The sequence below is a fragment of the Sturnus vulgaris genome, chromosome 4 (assembly GCF_052056855.1).
Source record: "Sturnus vulgaris isolate bStuVul1 chromosome 4, bStuVul1.hap1, whole genome shotgun sequence".
Lineage (NCBI taxonomy): Eukaryota > Metazoa > Chordata > Aves > Passeriformes > Sturnidae > Sturnus > Sturnus vulgaris.
Genome location: NC_142246.1, coordinates 50,488,649 through 50,513,648, shown reverse-complemented (window position 1 = coordinate 50,513,648; position 25,000 = coordinate 50,488,649). Strand labels below are relative to the sequence as shown.

General features: G+C 39.9%; 1 protein-coding gene across 4 annotated transcripts in view; it reads right to left on the bottom strand.

Moving 5' to 3' along the window:
- Nucleotides 1–315: 315 nt before the first annotated feature.
- The window catches only part of EMCN (endomucin), a 53,118-nt gene continuing 28,433 nt past the window's right edge, over nt 316–25,000 (bottom strand). For all 4 annotated transcript variants that reach the window (XM_088163958.1, XM_088163957.1, XM_088163956.1 and 1 more), the window contains 7 exons: nt 20,808–20,840; nt 18,057–18,122; nt 16,546–16,641; nt 14,877–14,901; nt 13,815–13,876; nt 3,292–3,354; nt 316–2,051 (listed from right to left, as the gene is read on the bottom strand). In XM_088163958.1, the coding sequence (XP_088020084.1) occupies nt 3,296–3,354; nt 13,815–13,876; nt 14,877–14,901; nt 16,546–16,641; nt 18,057–18,122; nt 20,808–20,840 (341 nt within the window). In that variant the 3' untranslated portion in view covers nt 316–2,051; nt 3,292–3,295. The remainder of the gene's footprint in view (nt 2,052–3,291; nt 3,355–13,814; nt 13,877–14,876; nt 14,902–16,545; nt 16,642–18,056; nt 18,123–20,807; nt 20,841–25,000) is intronic.

The window sequence follows — 25,000 nt, the reverse complement described above, 5'->3', positions numbered from 1 at the left end:
CATGAAGAGCCCAAATACCTTCCCTGTTTCGTTTTTCACTTTTCCAGTATCAGGATTTGCAGAGAGGCCTGTCCTCTCCCTGTCACTGATTGTAATGAGGAGGACTTTCCACTTGCAACCTCCAGCATGCCTTCTGCAACGTTTAATGGAGCCCCTGCCACCACCATATCCAGAATATCTAATGTCTGCTCTCCAGGCTTGTCATAAAGGGTCCATCTCATTCTGGGAAACAGGAATGCAGAGTAATGGACAATACCTGCTCTAGACGTGGGCAATGGATTGCATTTCTGCAAACAGAAAAGGATAGCTACTTAATAAAGATAATAAATTTTAATAGGCAGTAAGTTGGTTTTTTTTGACACAACATGGTAGTTTCTGAACAGATTTTGCACAAAACCACAGATATTTCACAATATTTCTCTGCTTTTCTCTACTGTCCTTTCACTATGATACAACACACTACAAAATACCTTGAGTTTTTAATCAACATGAAAACCCACAATGACTGGTTTTTTTGAAGGAAACCTCATCAATCATGAACCAGAATAGTTGCAGATGCCAACTGGCATATTTTAGATGGCCCAACCTTTCCAAAGTAGGCATCCAAGACTTCTCTGCTCCTGAGGAATACAAGTGATCCAGGAATACTTGAATGAACCACAAGTTCAGCTGCACCATGGACACTTGTTTGTTTCCCATCTTTTATCGAGCTTCACCAAAAGTCTCTCATGGCACCACTAAGAAAGAAGATTATCAGACCCACCAAAGTGAAAGTAAGAGCAATGGCCAAGTACAGGGAAATAAACACTTCTCAGATTTGTCTATAGATGTGAACTAATAAATCTGCTCAATCTCTCACCATAATGCTAGGTAAGTTTTAATATTTCAGAGAAGAAAATTGGAGAGAAAAGCTCCTCAAAAGCATTGTATCAATAGGTATCAAAACTTAGATGATTGTCCTGGATCTTGGTCTTGCACTTAGACTGCCTGTTGTCTTCTTTCCATTTCCAAATAAAAAAAAAAAAGGTAATTCTTGGAATGCTACAATCAGTGGATTGAGACTGAGCAGATGCTCACAGTAATATAACTTTCAAACATTTATAGTTCTAGAAATGTAGGGTACATGCAGGTAGAAGCACTACTTGATATTTTGGAACTGCCAGCTCTTTACAAATTAAGTGTGTCTGTAATTAGCACTTGAAACACTCTTTGAACTTCCAGTTATTCAATAACCTGCAGGAATCTCATGCCTTACTCAGAACACAGGGAAGAAGGTTCATCTGTGAAATTGCTTACCTTGCTGATTCCCACTGTGTGCCCCAGGCTATATGGGAGTCATATTTGTAGCGCACATAATGCAATTAGCCAAGGATCAGGTGAAAACCAACTATTGCCTGCTACATTGCAAGGATTATATTCAGTAATTTACAGAATTTCAAAGAGCCTCAGTGCAAGGTACATTCCTCCCTTCACAGAAAAGAAGCCCACACTTCAGCATCTCAGCCAGGCATCCCACCCTGTAAACATTTATGACAAGCAAAGCATGTGCTACAGTGAGGAGTCTCATGCAAATCACCGAATTAATTTTCATAGTGGCTGTTTTCCCAGTCCTGTTTCAAGGGTCAGGCCTTGTTTGTATTCTGCTAAACACAATTAAAAGATCCATAGCTACCATAAGTTCAACAAAGTATGCTGACATATTCCTTCCTGTGTGTGCAGAAAACATTTTCAGTAGCTACTATGCAAACATCAAATGTAAATTTTTACATTATCTTCATCCTTCTTGTTTTTACATTCTCTTCAACCTTGTTTCCCTGCTTTTACTATATGTGAAAATAATAAATATACATGATATACCAGTTATTAAGCCATCAAAAAAATTACATGTCATTCCAGAAGGGAAAAGAGATGCTTGAGATTTAGAAGTCAAAACTTGGTCATTAACACAAGTGTCCTTATGGTAAAAAGCTTCAGCTTCTCCACATTTCCCATTGAAACACAGCTTTGGTGAGATATTCCTGCATATTGTGATAAAACAGGCTGCTTCACATCTGAAATGACAAGAGTATCTCAAGATTATTATTCCAGGTAAGGTTGTCCAGGAACAGAAGGGTAAGCTAAAATGGAAGACACAGAATAAATCCAATATGGGATAGACAATAAAGATTAAATTAATTGTCCAGGCCCTTGTCCTGGATCCACAAATTGAACCATCTCTGGGTTTTCAGTAATGTAGGCGAAACTGTATTCTGCTGCTCTAATTCAAGGAACAAAAGAGGTAATTTTGTCCTTACTATTGGCATCAGGAAAGTTCGGTTTCTATCTAGGGGAAATGAGAATAGGTCAAAACCATCAAAGATGTTTTTCACATTTCTGGTCAACCAGGTATTTCTCAGTGGAGACTGATGGGACCCGTTCTAGAGGGGCTTGATTCTACAGTGCTGGTGGGAGGCTGAGCTTTGCCAGAGCCTCTGTCAGGTCCATCCCACGCATGCTGTGACACCCAGCTCATCAGGACATCCTTGTCCCCTGCCTCCTGCTCTACCCTGGTCACACAGGGCCCTTCCACACCCTGCTTCCTTCTCCCACCCTCAGTAAAGGACCACAGCTCTCCACAGTTATCCACAAATGAGAGAAGCAGCTCCATGGGAAGTGGATACTGTGCCTGAGCAAGCTTCATACATGAAGGAAAATGCAGCACCTAAAAAACTGTGTCTCAGAGGTGCTCGGGTGGTCTCTTCCTTTTCACACATATAAATACCATCTAACATTTGCTATGTATGTTAAACACCGAGGATTTCAAGCCATAATAAACCACTTCAGTTAAAGTGCTGGCTTTTGCATGAAGTGAAAAAGATTCAGATTTTTCATGGAAAAAAAAGGAATAAAAAACTTCTGGGTACCAAATTTCTTTTTTTTTAATAGGTATCTGCCCTTAAAAATCGATTATTTCTAGCTGAAATAGAATGAAAATTCACCCAGGGGTTTAAATCCAGGAAATGCTGAACAGCCAAAGTCACATGTCTTGCCTATAAAGATCTGTCTCTGTGAGCTGGCAGCTTCTTCAGCCCTCCATTTTGACTGTGAATCTGCTCATGATGGGGTGCTCTAGCTGAGCTTTGTTTAAGCCATTTTTCCTTGAGGCTGCTGCCAACTAAAGTAATTTCTCTTTTTGGCTTGCATTTTAAACTCTTTTTTTTAGTTACATGGCACAATACTGAGACTAAAAAGTATTAAAGGGACTAACAAACACTAATGTTACAGCACAGAAAACAAAGTCTATAAACTTACGTATTTATTGCTGAGATGTGAAGAGTTGCCAAGTTTTATTCTTTCCATGAGATGAGTGCTCTCCTAAGAAACAGAAAACACGTTTACATCAGGTAAACATGGAAAGACAGATAAACATGGAAATGAGTCTAGCAGGAGCACATTACTGACCAGGGTGCAAACTAGCCAGTCTCCTTGTCAGATTTTCTTAACAGCAAAAACTGTCCACACAATAGATTTTTACCACTCTTCCTATTTTATAGATTATTTCCCCTGTGATTTGCTCATAAATGGTGGGTTACTACCACAAAGTATTTTCCAAGGCAGTTCTCATGGGGGTTGAAGAGGAGTAAGACTTTAATTAAGTTATAGCCATGATTAGAACATTGAATTATAAAAATAAGAAGATAGAACTATAAAATTAATTTTTGGCAGTAACACTGACATCAGCTCAGTTCCTTCAAAGCAGAAGGACGAACATTTAAGAACTTCACACCGTTCTCAATATTTCTTCCCTGGAGAATCCAGACCCACATGGAAACAGCCATGAGGGCAGGAAAACCCAAATATCTCTTTCTGCCTCCCTTCTCACCTGCAGGAGACAATTTAATTTCTCATGCCCACATGAGAGGCAAGGAAGTGATGTATTACATTCCAGGAGAAGTGAACATGTATTAAAAAGCTACAAATGATGAATGGCCTAGGGTTGCAAATTGTAATACAAATTAGGATTATAAAAAAATCCACTGATTAGGCACTTAAATAATTAGCAGCCAAATTAAATAGTTGCACTCCTGAAGAGAATGGAAAAGATCAATAGTTTTCAGACAGCTTTTCTTCACAGCAAAAAAAGGCTCTTTAATTTAGTGCAGCTTTTTGGAGATGAGTAGAAGACTTGGTATCTACTGAAAACTGTTCAACAATAGTGTGCTGGAATAGTGTTTACTTCCCAAGTGTCCAATTTTGGGAAAAAAAAAAAGGATTTAAAAATAATTTTGAAGTGTTGCTAAGATAGAGTTTCAGAAGCTCTTATCATGTCAAATTTAAGGCAGAGCAAAGGAAAGCACAAGTTTCTGCTAGGAAAAAACTGGAACATCTTAATAAGACATATTTTTGGTAGGTGAAATGTTTTAGTTAGATAAAAATCTTGTGCTGAAAAGCTAAAATAAAGTGAACCAGTTCAAATATTAAACAGTTTTATACTAGCAAAGGAATGAAATTTTCAAGAACTCTCATTTATTTTTAAATTTATTTTTATTTTTCCTTCTGCATGTTTCTACTTTCCTTGTTTAGTATACAGAAATTGAAGATTAAATAGGGGACAGAAGAGAGAAATTGGCAAAACTATGTAAAAAAGAAAGTGTTGGAGAAATTAATTGTGAAATATACTACCATGCTGAAGATAATATCCAATAGTAGTAATAACTATCAGTATTTTGTTATCAGTTCCACTCTCAGCAGGTTGTTCTGCATATAGATTTACATGGAAGCACCCCAGGAAAATAACATGTCTAAGGGCAGGCTCCAGAGTAGTGTAGTTCCTTGGGTAGCATCCCATTTGTGCCAACAGACCGTGGATCAGAGCATAGAATGGGGGAGCAGCACTGGCTGCAGAGGGCAGAGTGCTTGAGAGGTACCTGCCTGCAGTGGTGGCCAGCCAAGAGGGGTGACTCTGCCTTTCTGCAGACCCTGAGAGGGCAGCACACAGGCACTCATGCCCTATCCAGGTTTCCAGGTGCTTTATCCCTGGAACAGTGAACTGCCCCCAGCTATTGCCTGGGCAGTATCAGTGTCTGGTGAGTGATGGATGCAGGCAGGGATGTTCTTTACTGCCGCACTTCCAAGAGGGCAGGAGCCTGCAAGCCTTGTGAAACAAAAGCAAGTCATGGCTACTCCATGGTTGCAAATGTGCCTGAAGATATTTGCATTGTAAGGTCTGTAATCATTAGTGTCAGCCAACAATCCAGTGATGAAGAGACAATGATTATACGCTGTAGAAGAAGTGGTCACAGATGCTCTCTGTTCAAGAGATAAAAGGGTAGTGGATGGGTTTAGATGCAAAGCTGCAGTACACCTGGAGACTGCACAGAGAGGTGTCCAGATCAATTTTGGAGTTCAATGGTTCAGCAGTTTGATATTCTGCTAAATACACAGTTGCAACTCAAAGGGCAAACCAAGTATATTCAGGTTAGTTGCAAGTAAGACATTTACATTGATCTAAAAACAGTCTTAACTGACACAAATAGACTCCAAGACTCAAAAAGACTCAAAAACCCCCCAAACTTGTCCCCAAGCCATCACCAAAACAAACGGACTAAACCTTGCTTCCCATAAGGGAAATGAAAAACAAATACTTGTGTTCAGTAGTTTGTCAGAACAGATGGCATTTTAATAGACTGAAGAAATTATTCCACATTGAATTTTTGCTGATTGAGAAAATAAAGGATGCAGTGGAGGTGCTCAACCAGTCCAGATACATTGTCTGGATCTTTTGAAGGCTGTCACGGGATCATAGAACTATTAAGTATGGAAAATACCTATAAGATCATCAAGTCCAACCATCAGACCAGCAACATCTCCATATTCACCACTAAACTGTATCCTCAAGTGCCCCAGCCACACATTTTTTTAACACTTCCAGTAATGATGACTCTACCACTGCCCTAGAAAGGCTGTTCCAATGCTTAACAATCCTTTTTGTGAAGAAATTTTCCCTAATATCCAATCTAAATTCCCTTGACGCAATGTGAGGCCATCGTTGAAAGAGAAATATACTAAATATACAAAATATACCAGCAAGAGCAAAATTGCTGTACAACATCATCAGTGAAAAACTGGGATTTTATTTACTCTGGATTATGCATTTAGAGAAGGATGACACACAAACTCTAGTGTTATGCACCAGGAGATGGAAGATATCAGGAGAAACCTGAACCACCAGCTTCTCACTACATAGGTATTAAGTATCTTGCATAAGGTATTGATCCAATTTGATGGATACTATAGCAGTAACTGTTTGATAATGGGTTGAAAATTCATTGTACATTTGTCTACCTTGAAAAGTAAGTGAGTGGCCTGAGAAAAATGGGAGATGAAGGGAACTGGAAGAAAGTAATTGGTACAGTTAAAGCGCTACCAACTGCACAGCTCCAAGTGTAATATGACCCCCCTTTACCTGTGGTCCTGCCATGGGACACCTCTCCTGATGGAGGAGGAGTTGTAAGCTCAGATAGATTGGCAGAGGGCAGTGAGAAGCCAACCTCATATATATCACGCACTTCTACAAAAACTGAAAGAAATTATGCACAATTTGAGAAAGAGGCCTTAGGCAGAGTATTTGGGAAATGAAATCAGATACTAACATTGAAGTTTTAGTTGACATGCAAAGCTCGCCTTTACTCTCCCCCTCTTCCTCCAGTGTTGCACCTGTTTGTTGATTTTTGTCTGAAACTGGATTGCAAAAAGAAAGACAGAGGCATCATAAAGTCTCCAACTATTACTGTCATATAACAGACAGATTTATAGTTAAACTGTCAGGTTTATTGCTGCAGATACCACAGCAAACAAGACAAATTAGTGGAATTAAAACCCACTGAAAAGTATGAAACACTAAGGATAAAAAGCCTGATTAAGGATGTCTCCAAGCCACAGGCTGCTGGAATACCATGGTGTAGGACACATTATTGGACTCCTTTCCTGTTTCTCATACTTCCTTTCATCTCATCCACCCTCTAACAAATCCTCTGTGACTGGATTTGAGGCTACAGAGATCCAGGGCACCAGCAGGTACAGCTGGCTCAGCTGATGGCTCCTTAGCCTCAATACTAAAGAAGACAGTTCTCTAATAACTTACACAATACAGCACTGGTCTTTCATACACACAGCCTCCATGTGGCACCCTTTGAACACTTCTTCCAGAGCCTTGGCCACTGATCCACCCAAAGAAATTGGCAGTGTAGGCACTGAGCCTGATCCAATACACCCTGCACTCTTCCTCCTCTAAAACATGGTCATGGTTCAAAAAGATAAAGACAAGGAAGATGTACAAGAAAAAAAATGTACTCATAAATCCTCATCCTTCAACATATTTGTTTTAAGTGCATGGAAAGAATACTTAATACATAGCTACTGAGGGCTCTTCCAAGCTGAAAGATAAGAAAAGAAATAGTGCTGGAGTGAAAATGCACCTAATTATGTTAGGAGATGCTCCTAAATGTTCCTAATTAAAATTTCACTTGTGCAGTATTTATTTTGATTTTTCACTTACAAATATACTCATTTCCAACCATTAATGTTGCATTCTGATGCCAATGTATGTGAATAAGTAATGGGTACAATCAGCTGAAATTACAGATTGCAATAAGATCAGTTTCGAAGCTCTGAAACATTTCTTTGTCTCACCGTTGTGGAAGGATATTGTATTAATCTCACTGCAATTTTCCCTCTCCTCCTGCCCCTCCACATTTGATTCAGAATCTGAATATATTATTCAGAATACATATACATTGCAGAACATCATGACATAAAAGAGAGTACAGACCGAGTACTATGAGTACAGAAACTCTTTGACCTGGCTAAAAGCCTCTGACATTACTGGGAAAGCTGAAAGAAAAAAGATATAAAAACAGTCTTTCACATAAAAAATAGGTTGTACTGCATCTCAGATTACATTGTAAGAAAAAGTTAGCTGTGCTGTTATTTCACTGTAATATCTGCTGCTGAGAAATGGCTTGTAAGTGGCAATTAGATTTGGAGCAAAGAATTAAAGCAAGCTTTTAATAAAATCTGATTGCAGAAGCCTATCTTTTATAAAAGTATAAAACTATCTCTGCAGACACAGGAATCAAAAAGTCTATTTTTACCACTCTGAGCTGAAATAAAGATGATGGAGAACAGCATTAAGTGGGAACCAGTGGCAGAGTTTGCTGTAGGCCAGTGACTCCAATACCTGCAATGTGCTGCAGCTCCCCTGCCACGCGCTTCACCATTTTCCTGCAAGCTGCTCCTCACCACTGCCAGCATGCCAGATGGATCTGAACAATCCACCGTGGCAGAGAGAGGGTGTGTGGAAACGTTCAGGTGAAGGACAGGAAAGCAATTGCTGCATAACAGGCAGCAAAGGGCGGGAGGTGGCTCCCTCAGGAGGAGCATCTCAGAAAACTGCAGGCTGGAAAGTCAGCAAATGCTTCGCAGGGGAAAACATCACCTGACCCTTAGCAGGCTGAATGTAAGAGACTGCTTAAAAAACCCTTGAAAATATGCACAGCTCACAAACCAAATTAGAAATACAGACAGAAACATGCTATTTTGACTACAGTTTGACTATGTTTTTGACAACAGTTTTGTCCAAAAATGTCAGCCGGAAGTGTGTGCAGTCAGAACTTTGTGGTGTGAATAAACACAAACAGAGCCCAACCACAAGCTAAGAAAGTTTATTCTACAGTTCCCGTGAAGAAAGAAACATAACTTCAGGCTATTATACAATACAAGGTTAAAAAAATAGAGTATCAGCAAATGAGAAAGAAAAGGAGAGGGAAGGAAGTACTTGATATCTTTCTCTGTTGCAAGGGGACCCTTTTCTATAAAGCAGCTTCTAAGTGCTCTTCGTGCAGGGGAAAAAACATGAGATCCTGAAACTACATCTCAGGCTAGGAAACAGAAATAATCAATATCATATCCTACATTAGCAGGAACACCAGCTCTTACCACTCCTAAGCACGCAGAGTGACAGCAGACTGCTCTGCACTGATCTACACTGCTTATCTTGCAAGGAAGTGGGAGAGGGAAGGGAATTTCCCTTGACAGAGTGACTCAGATTCTTCACCTGCTCCTAGAGACATCCATATAGATCAAGACATAGTGAGAAAGAGGTCAGTGTCTCAATGCATGTTAAGAATGTCCCACTAAGGAGTCATGACCCCTTGCAGGGCTAAATTTCCCTGAGTTGGGTCCCTAATGAGGTAAACCCCAAAGATTTCTTACCTTCTTAAATGCAATGGCCCATGCTCAGATTTACTAGCATAACAGGAAACAAGGTCTGCACCAGCTCCTGATTTGTACTAAAACCACATCTATTGTTTGATGAGTGAGGCAGAACAATTAGCCCTAGCATTCGGAGGGTTATGGAAAGCAGTGATGAAGACATTGTCATTTGACCACACTGTTTCAGAACACCGCAGGATTTACCATGTCCAAGCCCTAGCACTGCAGTGGGTTGTCTTGAGGAACATTCAGCTAAAGCAGCAGGTAACAGCTCTAAGGCCATCATTACTGTTGAACAGCAGCAGCTTTTGGAAGCGATGTGAAGCATATGGAGAATGCAAGTTTTCCTGCTTCCTCGGTTCATGCTATCTTTGCACTGCAGTGCCATCAGAGAGCAACTCTAGGTATTAACTGACCTCCTTTTCCACTATGATTGCAATAAGTTAAAGGGGTTACTAATGGAACAGGTTAGGTGTCTCCCAAATAACCATCTTTGCCTGATACGTTTTCCCATCTCTGTTTAGTAACATCACTTGAATTCTCATTTTTTGTCCACAGTGGGTATCTCGGGAAGCCCTAATGCAGACATGTGCCACAAATCCTTCTCTAGCCATCTTCCATTTCAGGTGTCACCAAAATCTGAGCTACCACAGCTCTGACACATTTAACACTCTTTCAGAAAACTCAGTGCAGAAGAGACAATATGTCTACAAGCCAAGTAAGTAATATCCTACCCTTTCACCTCAAAACAGCTCAGTCTGGTTAAAAATCATGCTTTATTGGATCAGCTTATGCTTAGGTGCCAGGATTATACCTAACATGTCTGAAATATTATGTCACCTGCACATCCCTGTGAGACTTTACATTGAATATTGAACTGGTGTGCTTCTACTAAAAAGGTGTTTCATATGTTTTGCCTGCTCTAGAATAGTTATTCCAGGCAAGGGGAATAAAAGAAAATTCTGAAGTCATTACTCAGGTATCAATGCTTCCATCAGACATCATACACCTGTAGGGAGTAGCTTTACCCAAATTTCTATTCACCAATCTTTCTGTAACTGAGAAAATTTCATCCCTCAACATTTTTCATGAGTCCTAAAAAGGTGATCAATACCTTTGCTGTTTTTCAGTGTAATACACAAGAACCCTTACAGAAAAATTAGGTCTGTTTTCAAGACAGGCAATACTTTAAACCTCATGGCTGATGGTATTGATCTCTTAGTCATCAATTAAAACCCTTCATCTTATATTCTCAGGAAATATAACTATAAATATTTTTGCTGGTAGATTTTCTAGAACACTGTATTATAAAAGACCATTTATTCTCCCTAGGGAGAGCCACCCTAAATTTGCCTGTACTGTCAACATGAAATAGCTGCCATAAGTCCTGCATTTGTACATTAGTGTAAAACTTTTGAGACAATTTTTATTCAGGCTGAGTTTTCAAGTAATATGCAAGAACAGACACTTATCTTGCATCAGGTGTTGCAGTTCACTGACAAACATGCATCAAAAATTTACTGATTCTAGTTTAGTTTTCCTTGGTTTTATACTTTACATCCATTCTATACCAGTTGTGCCTTAGAGCTCAAAGACATTAGCAATTCCATCTTCTAAGAAGAGTTATAAAAAATGACAATATTAAAGCTCTTTTTTACTTAGTGTCCTGATGATATTACTCCTTTAAAAAACATTACTTTAGTCCAGGCTTAATTGAAAACTATTGTTTTCCTGTATTCTTTCACATTAATTGTCGATATTTGAAATAATATTCTTGATTAAATTTAATTCAGCTGTGCCTCTGAAAAAGGAGTCTTTCCTTTTTCTTTCATTTCATATTCACAGCCTAATTTAAAAAGTGCTAAAATAGGATCCTTCAGGAACCAATCGGCTACCACAGGTCAGCCCATTCTAGCTCAAGATAGATGTCCAGGGTAGATGGGATAAACAGCCCTCTGGACACATACATATCTTTCAACTATGTGCAGCTGGCATGGTTTTTAGATAGAGGAAAGAAGACAAGATTAAACTCACCATAACCTTTGACCAAGATTTATGCACAACACTGACACAGGGTCTTTCTAGGTTGCTTGCTCAAACAGTTTGTAGGTCCTTATTTGTCCTACACATATTTTACAAAATTGTACAATCTCAAAGTCTTCTGTTTGGAATGAAAAACAAAAATGAAAAAAAAAAAATAGAATGTATACTTCTAATAAAGCTTAATTTGAATATATATCAAAGTAGAACTTCACTGTAGATATGCTTGACCTTAGGGAAGAGCTGCCTATTGATAGTGAGAGGATGATATAGCCCTGCCTGTGAAGTTAAGGTTTCTCTTTAGATCTTTCTAATTTCAGTTTTTCTACTCACAACTTTTTGTAGTTTTTTTGGTACATACAGAGACATACACTTTCTAAACAGCTGGACCAAGGAAAAAGAACACTTGTAAAGAAGTTTTATGCAGGGCAATTGTTGTCAGTAGTTGTGAGAAGGCCCATGAGTCAGGCAGTTCTTGTGCCTATACCATGAGAAACATCTGCCTTTACGCCTGAGCTTTTAACAAAGCAAGTAAATCTGATTCAAACAGGGAGACATCCTAACATTTTAAATACCTGTACGAGTGACAAATATTTCTGGAAGAAACAGACTCCTCTGCCACTCTGGCTTTTAAGAAATAAAATGACTCTGAAAACCTAGGCAAAAGGAGGACTTCCCTTTCTGTGAAAGCATGTTTAATTTTGAAAGACATAACATTGTATGAATTCAAGAGAAAATGCATCTGGTTTAAATATGAATTGCATTAATGAGAAGAGGGCAAGAATCTTGTCTTCTAAGTGGTTATGACTCAAATCTTCTAATTATAGCATGCACACATCATAGTTCAGTAAAAAAAAATATCTGGATGGAAGATGCTCAGATATTTGGTGAACCAGTAGCTGATTAACAGTTAACAGAGCTCATCTTGTGGGGGGGCAAAAAAGGTGAGCCTATGTCTTTTCCCATTTACCCTGCTGTAAACCACAAACAGTTCTGCTACTGTCAATGAAGTCACTTTGGTTTTGAAATGGCATGAGGGCAGAATCAATCAAAAAATGTCCTTTGATTAGTTTCTAACTTCATTCAGCTTTCAAAAAAAAGAGTACAATTTTAAGAAAACATACACACAACTCCATATTCAAAATAAGCCAGAAGTCCATTCCCAAAGACATACTCTTAAAAAAAAATCCCAAATCATGAAGCTCTGAAATGCAGCCTTAAAGTGCCAAAGTGTCGTTTGCCTTTACCCAGAAGCAGTGGGACAGAATTATATGCCCTGTGATGGAGCAGGCCCTTCCTGTCCCCCTCTAGCCCCTAGCTCTGTGTCAAGAGGCCATGGGGAACTTGTAGGACTCTGGTTTGCTGCAACAGCTGCCAGAGATGCCCTGTGGGTCTTTTGGATTGTGCAAAAGCTTCAGAGAGTTGCAGAGAAGGCTAGAGAGTCCAAACTGTGCCTCTGTAGCAAGCAGAGGATAGTTCAGATCAAGTGCTGTATCTCAGAGGACTTTCCAAGGATTTGGACAAAAGGAGAGAGAGAGGCTATTGGTCAGCTTCAGAAATGTCAGTAGGAGAAACAGATGGCCAAAAAGCTTAAAAACAAAAAAAAAAGAGTATTATAGCTAAAAAGTAGAAATTAAGAGACTGTTTTTCTGGAGGGAGTTTTGCGGATGAGGTGGGACCTAAATGACTGAGAAAGCATTGGGTGAAGCTGTGAAGTTTTACCACAACTAGCTCTACCATGAGAGATTTAGGGGTTTTGATTGATTAGTCAGAATTCTGTTCTGCCTCAGACTTATTTTGTGCCCCTCCATTTTTTTGCAGAACATAACTGCATCCATCTCTTTGAGATTTTTTCTTTCTTTTGTGCATGTTAGCAGTAACCTTTGTTCCTTTAGATTTTTTAAGACCCTGAAGCACAGGACAGAGGAATTTGCAATGAGAGTAGGATTTTGAATGCAAAGGGTGACTGTGTACAGGGCTGACTGAACACTGCTGACACCAACTCCAACAGAAGCCTGATTACATACCGCACTGACTCACAAACCTTTTGATCCCTGGGATATTAGCTCAGTTGGTTGGAGCATGGTAATAATAACACCAAGGCTCTGGGTTGGACCTTCACATGGACCATTCACTTAAGTTCACCATTCCAATTCAGAACATTCTGTGATTCTGATATTACCAGTCTTCAAACTTCCTTGTACAACCAGATCTATCTGATAAACACCATGATCACTGTTATTCTGAACTATCCTAGATCGCTTACCATCAATGATATAAATAAAATATTTTCCTAAGCTAGTCATACTTCTCACTCCCAAATACTGACAGCACACACAGTACAGCTGAACTGCATCTCTACAGGATCCCAGTCTGGGGATTTGCTCTGTAGAAAAATTGTTTGCAGTAACTTTGACCTGACAGGAACTGAAGATGGATTTGCTATTGGAACTGAATCCCAAAAATTGCTCTTCTCTGAGCTCAGACAGGGAAACAGACATACACACAAAGGAAACACTCACCAGTCTCAGGAGAAGTTGACTTCACAGAAAGAAGTTTGACTCCTTCTTTATCTGACTGGGCTCTGTTGAAATCAGAAAACATTTAAGCAGTCAGCACACATGTTGGTCATCCAACCAAAACGCTAAGATTTTGGTCCTGAGGAGGCAGCATCTACTCCAGTCTAAACTGACAGGCTTAAAATGGGCTTTACATGGGGTCAAGTGGCAGAAAATACCATATACCAACATCTCTGAAAATACCTTTCTCTTAAAATAGGTAATAAATCAAGTTTCGTAACTCCAGGTTTAATCTAGGACCTGACGGAAGAGGTACATCCAGGGAAAAAGGAGTAATATTTTTTCTGTCAATGCAAGCCTTTTAGCCACGTTGAATTGCAAAGAAGGACCACTTCAGATGGCCAAGGAGTCAGGGCTACCAAGTAAATCAGCAGCCTAAATGCTGCTTTTGGTCATACAAGCGGCCACTGCCAGGCTCAATCGTCTTTAGTTTGTATCTTCCAATGTATGTTTCTCAGTTTCCCTCTCCTCACACTCCTTATGTCACTACTATTTCAACTGAACCTGTGCAAGTGGTCTAGTGGAAACAAGATGGAACAGGGGAACATGATATAATGGGGAACAAGAGAAATACATATATAAATAATCCAGAATAAAAAGGAAACACATTAAAAAGAGAGAAAACATGAACAAAAGAAGGGGGGTGGGAAAAGATACAGGGGTAGAAGACATGGGTCAATGAGGCAAAAAGGGAAAAAAAAACTGAAAAAAGACTGGGCAATGAGTCCTGTGGCATAGCATAAACTGTTTATCCCTTTCAAAAGGATAAATTGCAAAACAGTTGAGAGTCACCACATTTCTATCCATGCTGAAACAGCTGCTTATCATGTATACAGGTCTACTATAACTGCAAGTGCAGCACTTTCAACAGGATATTTCTCTTTGGGGCGGCAACTGATTACTATATTTAAACAGAGAAAGATCAAAGAAAATCCTATGCAAAATCTGCTACATTTACAAGTGCCCTGTGATAGATCTCAAAGCAATGAAAAGAATTCAACCTACTGTTCAGCACCATTCTCTTGTCTCTCTGGAAGAAGAAAAAAAGTTAATATCATTTTGATTGCTGGAATTCAAACCCCAAACATTTAGACATGGCAATTGCAGCTGTTAGCAGAAGGCTCAGTTTTAATTTTGCAGTATTGCATTAAGTTCATAAACACAATCAACCAGCTTGAATAGAAATTGTTGTTTTTCTGGTCATCTATGGAAGTGAACTGATGTTGCTTGTACCAACACTTCTGCAAACCAAGGAGAATGACATTTGGCTTGTCCAAGAGAACAACAGAAGCAGTTTTTTCCCTGCAGCTCCCCAAACCCTGGGTAGCTGGCATAGAGGATGTGAATATGTGATGGTTCTCACGTACACAACTGAGCTAAAAGATACAGGGTAAGGCGACTGAGGGAACAAGGGTGTTCCTGAGGCTGTACTCCCTGGGGGTACAGCCTGGCATGACATCTGATAACAGAGTTTGTCATCCCCCTCGATGAGGAACAGGTTTGTCTCCAAAATGAATCATATACTGAATATATATTTATGCTTATGTGCAGTGTGGGCAGATGGAAAGGGCCAGGGGGTTACGCGGAGCCAACTCCATGGCACCAAGCACAGAGGAAGTGCACAGGATAGATCTAGGCAAATCCTACAGGAAGCACTACAGATATCTACTCTATCTTCCAAAGGACTTTGCTAATACAATGCCTGATGACATGTGTGCATAGGGGAGGCTGGTAAGGAAATGTTCTTCATCTCACATCTTTATCTCTTGACTCTGAATATTCAATAATTTCCTAAGTAAAGAGCACACCTTCCTCTGTTTATCTGGGTCTGTTTTTCCATGTCATTGGCTAAATTGGCTGTGACACACTGTTTGTCTTGGTTTACAGCTTCAACACCCTGTTTCCAAGGCCTGGTGATTTCACAGTTCTGCACAGGTCTCCTAACTCATGCCAGCTCACAGGGACAGAAAAACCACAGTTTGGATTCAGATCTGGTTTTTTTTAACGGAAATTTACACTTACCTGAAGCCTACTTGGGCAACCCTGAAACATTTGGCAAATAAACTTTGATGGAACTATAACTCATTATCTTAAGTATTTAATGGACAATAGAGAAACAGATAGTGACTTTAGCTGCTCTGTCAGAATTACTATTCCTGAAAATACTGTTTGCTCAGGGATTATGCTCCATGTGCATTATACTATAAGTGGAACATTTTACTCATGCTTCATGTGCATGTGTGTGTGTATGTATCAGGTATATCCCAAAAGAAAACACTGACATTTCTTTGCCTGTATCTAGAAGAAAGATAAAATAGATAAAGTGATTTTGTTGAATATCTTCGAATTTAGTTTTCACTGTCTATTTCTAACTGATTGATTGTGTTAGCACAGGTGTTGTTAGCTCTTTGTAGCTGCAAAAGCATGAACAAAAACTTTACAGCATTATATATTCTCCAAAAAATAATTTTTACTCACTCTGGTCTTCATACTGATTTTGAAAATGAAGTGTTAGTTTCCCACTTTATGCAAAGCACAAAATATAAAAAGCTTTCCCACCAGACCCCAGACCACTGCAACAGTGATGGTTAAGGTAATCCAAAAGAGATCTTTTAATAATTAAAAGCGCACTGATTTTCCAACCCCCCCCCCGCAGAGAAAGCAAAGCAAATACCTGGAGTTTTCTTCTGGCACATTTTGTACAAAGCCACAAGTGAGAAGACAGAGAGGGTAATGACTATCAGGGTGATGACAATTGGCAAGATAATATCTGCAAAAGAGGGAGAACATAATTTTGGCTGCTGCCTCTGACTTACATTGCCGCTTACATTACAAGTGTAAAGGTACTTGCACACACTAAGGTGAGAGGCACCTCCAGCTCCACTTCACCAAGCATTACTCATTTCTCTGGAGAGGGTAACCTACTGCTCCTGTTATTCTTCCTGCAACCACTGAGCCTCAAGCTTGGATGCTTCGTGGAGGAAAGATTTAGGCTTCTTCCTTCTCCCACCCTTACTCCTTCCCTGACACTCATGCTGCCCTGTGGAACTGGTTTCACCCATTTTTCAGTAAAAGAACAAGGTTTCAGCACCCCCTCACTGGGCCCACCATAATTTTGATGAAAGCACTCATCATTCAACCCCAGTGTTGATGGCCTCCAATAGTTTTGTGAGAAAGTTTTGTTTTAGAAATACTTTTTTTAAACATGTAATTTATTTTTCCCTCTTTTTCTGAAAAAAAAGACAAAAAAAGAAAAAAACAGATCTGTCTGAAATTCAGCAACTGAAGTGATTATTTTGCTTTTAACATTGTGCACCCAGAAAGACACCAAGGAATTGCATCATTCAGTAACATTCCCCACAGCACTTACAACCAGGGATAGAAAATGCAAGATCTCCTTTTAAAATGAGGACATTTCTTTCCTTTTATTATTTCCCACCATCTGCCATTTCCTGACAGGTGTTTCCCAGCCAAGAAGCAAAAAAAGGAAAGAATTATGTAATGAAGAGAATCTTTCCCTGGGAAATATATAAGCCCAGCTTCCCCCTTTTTGTCATTTCTCTGGCAGCAACCAGCCACATTCAAATTCAGCAGGCACTCTCCTGCCTGCTGGCCTAAGCCCTGTGTCAGGGGGAGGCTGCATTCAAGGGCTCTTGATGCAATTAATATTTAATATTCATATAGATGCTTCTGTGCATCTATGGAACTAGAGGGAGACAGTTTACTGTGGGAAAACATCAAACATATTTTGCTTAGTCAGTACTCCGGGTTGGAAATAGAGAAGCTGCAGCAACACTCTTGCCCCAGAGATGCATAATATTAAAATGAAAGATTAAGTAGCATGCATCACGCAAATACCATGACAATATGAATAATATATTAATATCATACATTCACAAAAATACATTCCTATAATGCGTACAACATGTATATGAGCAACTTTTTCGTATGTTCCCTTGTGTCTTTTCTAACAGGGGATGACTTTCTTTTGTTGGCTTTTTTTTTTCAATCTTACCACTTAGAATCAGTCCTTGGGAATAATTGTGCTGCTCTTCAGTGAGAAAAGTGTCAACTTATTGAGCTCTGTTTCTCTTTGAGAGGAGTTTTATAACCAGCACTTAAATTTGGTTTGTAATAGGGCCTAAATCTGGTAAGGCTAGAAATAAAACAATTAAGAATACTCACTGGAATAGCTGATATCACTCCCTGTCTGGTTTCCAGAACTGCTTTTTGGACTTTCAGAAGTTGGGTCTGCAAAAGAAATAGGGCCTTTCAGGTAAACATGTATTGCCGGAATTTCCCAAACAACTCCCTCTGAAAAATTACCCTCCCAGAACAACTTCTGTGTCCCCACTTCTGGAGCTTCACTTGGTGCTTCACATCTGTATTTCTTCTCAATAATACTTGGATAACTTGACAAGAGGGGGGAAAAAGTTTATCTAGCATGGGCTAAAGAAACATGCACTTTGTACAGGTGCAGATTTCCCTAGGATCCTCTGCTTGCCCACCTACGGGTCATGAGTTACAAACTTTTTCACTTTTAGGAGGTTATGGTACTGTTCAGCATTACAAGAGTATTTTTAATAAGTAAATAAACAAGAAAGAGGGTGAAAATTAGACCTGTCTCCAAAATATTTCACTGCTAATTAAAAAAATAAAACTGCTAATAGTAGATGAAGAAGTCCGAAGAGGTGCAATACTAGTAGACAGCAAGTTTCTTGAGTGTTGCTGTAGAGGAATGTGCCTGCTCTCTGCCCCATTTGGAGAGAGCAATGTTGTAAGCCTCTGGGACATATTTTAAAGCTGGGTTTAAAGGAATGCATTTCTACCTTCAGGTGCTTATCTGAATTTGAGTCAGATATCAACAATGCAAAATATTTACTACCTTGCTGCATACAGCCCATGAGAAAACAATTACTCATCTTCCAGAGAGAAAACAGAAAATGCAAACATTGGCATTTCCCTAGGTACGTTATATAGCATGTGGGATTGCATTCCATATTGGATGGAGGCTGGAGTAGACAAGTGCTCACTGCCACTAAATGAACCGAGCATCTGGACAGATGGGATGCAAGGTCAAGCATTCCCATTGCCTGGCTAAATACCAGAAGTGGCTCTCTAAGGCATCTGGGGAAGGTGATCTGTTAAAAAAGGGCCCTAGCAGAGGTTATAGCTCCATATATAAGTACTAAGAACCTGGCAGCAGCCACTGAGGTTTTGTTGGTCAGGTACCTACTAACAATTCACATCTGTAAGACTGTATGGCTCCTCTTGCAAAGAACACAAGAGAGCTGAAATTGTAGGGTGGAAGCTATGAAATTAATTAAGTCATTAAAACCAATATCCTATGGCCATTTTGAGGTCTAGAATACAATTTTGTTATACTAAGTCTCTGAAAGACATGTCCCTATTTTTACATAAACTTTCATGTAGGCAGTACTTGTAACGCTAATCCATGGAGTTAAAGTAACAAATGAGGTTTACTTGTCCCAGCCATCTAGGAATTCCTCTTTCTTGCAAAACTGATTTTAAACCCTTGCCCACTATTAAAAAATGTTTTGGTGGTTGTTTTCTTTCCCCCTTCCCCACCCTTCTACCTTTATTTTTCTGGACATAGACAGAAGCCTCTTGGGAAAAAACTATCACTTACTAAGTGCTTGTGTGGTACCTAAACAACAGTCATAGCTGAGACATTCTGATGCTATAGTGCAGGAAACAATCATTGTCCAAGACTTCATCTCTGAAAAATCACTGCTTTTTTAAAGCAGAAATTCTTTTTCCCTTGGTGCCTGTCTGCTGAGGGGTGATAATGTAAGGTTGGAAACTGAGCCATCATCAAGTGACTAAAATAATTCCTATGCATTCTTAATTGCCTGTGACTGCTTTAGACTTCCCAAGGAAATACTACTGCCTTTTTGCTACCTTATCTGGTATACTACATGATATACATGGCAAGCAGGCAATTATCACAGCAATGAGCTACCCTGGATACTGACTGGAAATGTCAACAGAAACAAACTGCACCAAAAAAGAGGAATGCATATCCCTGCATTTGTACAGGAGATGTGTGCCTCTCCTCAGGAGAAAAACTGAGGACTGAAATCCACGTTTTTTGGGTTTTTATCCTGGTTATCTGTTAATTGACCAAGATGTGAGTAATGAAGGAAAGAAAAATCCATAGGTTAGCATTTTAAATGCTTGTGACCATCAATAAGAAATATGACAGTTGAAAAGAAACATTACTGAATAAAACAGAGCAAGGAACTAAAACATTAAACTAATTTCTCCACTTCTTTCATTAAAGTTTCCCACAAGTCGTCCCTCCTGTCTAGTTTGTCTGGATCTGGAAAGTATTTTCCAGTTATGGAATAATCTGGAATCAGAATAAAAATGAATTGGAGAACTACAACCATCATGGTAACAGGAGGGCCAGGATTTTGCACGCAGCAGCAGCAAGAACTGCAGGGAGCAGTACAGAAGAAACTGTTTCCTGATAAGCCCAGAGAAAGGAAAATAGGACAATACAGGTTCATTAGCACAGGAAACTTGCCTTACTTTGGGACTTTATGCTTCTCACTACAGGATGAGGAATGAGAGCCACTGACAAGAACAAGCTCCTTGGTAAACATTCTATTTATAACAGCTTCCCATTCCATCACATAATATGCCAGGCCTGATTTTTTCTGTGGTCCCACCCTTTTTTTCTTTCCAGTATCTGCTAGTCCAACATAGTATTCAGCTGAAATCACAGCAAAATTACTCAATGCTACAAGCTGAACATCACTCTTTTGCTGCTCTATACTGTGTTTCAGGTACATTATTCCCCTAGATCCTTCTTGCTCCCTGAATGTTTCCTTTCTTCAGGCTGTCCTTCTCCCACCCCACACCAGCCTTTTTCATTAGTAGTCATAGAGCAACCTCTTCTATTGCTCTTACTTGTTGAACTTGTTGGAGAGCTCATGGGAAGGTCTGCAATAAAACAGAAAGAATAGGTTTGTTAGTATCTCTTTTAGATATCCAGAGTCTTCACATCATGTGAACTGGCAGGGTCTAGGAGCATGCCCAGTAACCCCCACAACAAATGCTGCCCCAGAAGTGACATGCTAACACTGTTCACAAACCCATAAAATCTGAGCTGTAAAAGTCTTCAGCCATCTCTTATACATGGGAGCAGAATCCAAACCCCAGCCTATGCTAAGTTGTTATTCTGCTCAAGAGAAGAAAATCCTGAATTAATTGATACATTCCTTTAAAACTCCTCCTTCCAAAACCAAAAAAGTGACTGGGAGTGAATAGCTGACATTTACTTGACAAGTAAGTGTTTTAATAAAAGAAACTAATTGAGACACATCTTCAAGAGTCACAAAACCCTTTAAAAAGAAATCTTTGTTTATGATCTTGGTGCTTTTGGCTAGCAGACTGCCAAGCAGCAGAAGCAAGAGGCACTAGTAACGAGGAAGAAATCGATCTTACAGAGCACTGGGCACAATGTTTACTGGCTCTACTGTCAGCTTCCCCCAGCTACTTCACAAGTTTTTGGAACACAACATATTTTTTTTTGTTAGCGTGCTGCTGTTCCTGCTGTGTCTAGACTGTAGCAGGCTTGGAAATCAGAGTGGCTGTGTCCTCTGTGTCCCAGCTGTGCCAGGATGGGGGATCACAGAGGCAATATCATGAAGGCAACTGTAATTCCAGGCAGGCATTAAGCCTGTCCCCTGACTGCCCAGGTTGCAGTGCTCCTCTAAACCAGTTTCCCCAGGGAGCACAAATCCACTCTTATATCCTCACTGCACTTTCTGTGCTGTGGACTGGTGCTTTGCACTAAGAAAACTCCTACCAGCAGAGCTGTAACACACATTGTTCTATTGCTGTGAACATACTCTTTGAAAACCAGAATGCTGCTCTTGTTTTTCTTTCTCTCTACACACAAAACCATGGATCACTTCTGCTGCTGGGGTGCAAATAACTGCTTTTGCTAATGGTACACGTGACAAAACTTAAACTGCATTTTAATCACAAACGTTCATCAAAAGTATGTTTAGGTTGAAAAGCTAAGTACTCAAAAGTCAACAGTAAGAGCTCTTCTTGAACATATTAAATATTTGTAATGCTAAGTATCTTGAATGTATACCGTTACCTCACCCTGGCTTCCTAGAATGCAGAGGAGACTGTTTCCTAAGCTTTTTGTCATCTCATCAATCCATCTGCAAACAGCAATATCACTGTGCTCTAAGAGGATCTCTGTGATGAATCACTAAGCATTGTTTACAGTATGTTTGGGCAACATTACCAACAAAACCAAGCCAAAGCCTTCAGGAAGTTAATAAATCACTTGTCAAAGGAACAACACACAGTATAGGATGCAGGAGGACACATACCTGGCATTAAGGAAATATCCAAATACGATATGATTGCTTATTACCAGAATACTGCCTTTCTTTCAGCCAGGAAGGTGTAGGATGCCATGATAAAAATACCATGTGATTCCACATCATGTGGGCAAACTAGCAAACTTTAAGGCCCTGTGCATTCATATTCTCAAAGAAAGGCAGAAGACTTTGTCAAGCCTTACAAATAGGTCACTTCTCTATGAAACCACTTTGAACCTTGTCTCTCAAGTCTGTGGAACTTTCCTTCCAAAGAGCTCTAACATACTATATTTGAACGTTTTCCTTTACATTCACTCTTAAAACAAGGTGAAGTATCTTGGCTCAAATTAAAATAAATAAATACATAGAAAAAGCTTTTTAAGGCCAAGACTGATACCCAAGTTCGACTCGAAGTCTCAACAGCTTTTCAAACCTGAATGCAGGTGACATAAGTGCAGGTGACATAAGTCTCTGCAAACAGGAAGGGCTGGGGATGTGCTTCAGTACCCACTGGCACAACCAAAAGCCATGCAGCTGTCCTGGACAGACCTTGCCTCTTCAGTTAACCCAGAGATTAGAAATTATCACAGGGAGGAAACATGTCAGCAGCTGCCTGCCCTCTTCTTCTGGGCCTCTGTTATTTTTTAACAACTGCACACACCTACACACAATAAAACTACCAGCATCTTTCCAGAAGGTATCTCACCCAGGTTTTGCTACAGTATGAAAAATTAAATTGGAAAAATATCATGCCTTCCTCTCTTTCCCTGTCTCCAGTATGCAAGCAAGGCACTGGTTCACCCTCTGTTCAGAGATTGCTCACTCCTGCCACGAAAACAAAGCTGTGCTTATCGGAGTGATTCAGCAGGTGCTGTCAGTCTGCATTTTCTAAATAACCATCCAGTGCCCTTTTTGGTGCAGGCTCACATGCTGCTGTTCTCTAGAAAGAGAAGGACAGAAGGAAAAGCAGCATTTCACTTGGTAACAGTAACTGTAGTTGCTCTAGCTGCCTGTACAGAGCTTGCTACCTCCTTTGGGGCTGCAAGCAAGATGCTCTGCATAAATAATCTGGGAAGATTTCCAGATTCATGATGAAAAGTGAAATGTGCAACACTGGCTGTGCTGGGTTCCTCCTTGTGCAGTAAGGAGGACAAGGATAAAAAAATTGGCACATGACCATGGTTTGATTTGAAACTACCTGCCTGAGTCAGTTCAGCATTGGTGAGAAGCTCGACAGATGGAGAAAGAGACCAATAACTAAACTCTCCCCACTTTATTCTCCAACAGCCGCTACCTAAGCAGCCTGGATACCCTGCAGTTTGCTACTTCTGTTTTTTGGAGTACTGCCACATCCAACTGTGTTCACTGGCAAAACAAACGAATACATTTGGCTGATTACTCAGAGGGGATATACCACAATATAAATCAAAGCAAAATTAAAAACTTGAAAAAGCCTTTCTTGCCTTGACCACACCATAGATCTGTAATAGTGTTAACTGAGGCTTTGCCATGTTTTCTATATCCCAGAAACTTCTGCTTTTGTCTCTCTCTCTTTGTGAAGGAGCTGAAGATACAGTGGGTAATTTTTACCTAATATCACTATCCAGAGTTCCTTCAGTTTGTGTACAGAAAGAGTCAAACCCTACTAGTCTTACTCATAAAAAATTTTCTTAGGGAGATGCCTCCTGTGAATCAAGTGAGTAGGATTTATAATTGGAGGAGTGCAATAAAGATATCAATAGATGAAACAGGTTGATTCATCTGACAGTTTATTATAATAGATCATTTAATCTTACCATCCTGCTGGGTGAACTTAAGCTCATACTGCTTTATGGATTTTTTCGTTGTTTAGATCACAGAATAAAAAGCCACAATACTTGCAGTTTCTCAGATGTATTTAGACTCTAATCTCCAATTTTTCATTAATTAAACAAAAGGAGAAAATTAAATATTAGCAAGCAATCCTCTGTGGAGGTGGAGAAGGAGTGGGAGGTATATTCTACATGACAGCCAAAGTTAAAGAAGTGTATGTGTCAATGGCGTGCATGCAGGTTGCTCTCTTTGCTAAAAACAGTCCCTATTGCCTCCTCTAGCCTGGGTGAGCACCACGCAGCACCTCCTCTGTGGCTGGTGCTTTCAATCTCCTCTAATACAGCAATACTGATCTCTGATGTTCATACACGTTCTTTCCCAGGCTCCCCCACTCATCTCAGTCACTCTCCAGCTCTCTGTAGCACTCCTCCCACACCCTGATCTTTTGATATGGCTGATTGGAAATTTCTCTGCAAAATGTGCTTTCTTCTTTTTCTGCATCAAGAAAGGAAACTTTCACCAAAATGGCATTTTTTTAAAAAATGGAAAATGGTCTCAAAATGAAACATATTTAGCCAGATGGATTATTTCGGTTGGGCATGCCAAATATAAATATTCTGGTTTGGATCCATTTCACATTAATTTGTCTTCCTCTGAGCTCCCACGCAGAAGACATGGCTCAGATACCTCCAGCTTGCAAGCTATTCTATCCCCCATGGGCTGCAGCCTTGGCACATGCCAGCCCCTGCTCTGGTGAACAAAAGGCATCCAGGCCCTGAATGTGAAATTCTGGAGACCTAGAAATAAATAATCTAATGGCAGTGAGAGAGGTGGTATTTCCTCTAGTCTCAGCACAGGATGAAACAACTGGCTTCACACTTGCATTGCCTTAAAATTATTAGGGTGCAGCATATGGCTTCCTCTGGGCCTGAGCAATTGCAAAGAGGA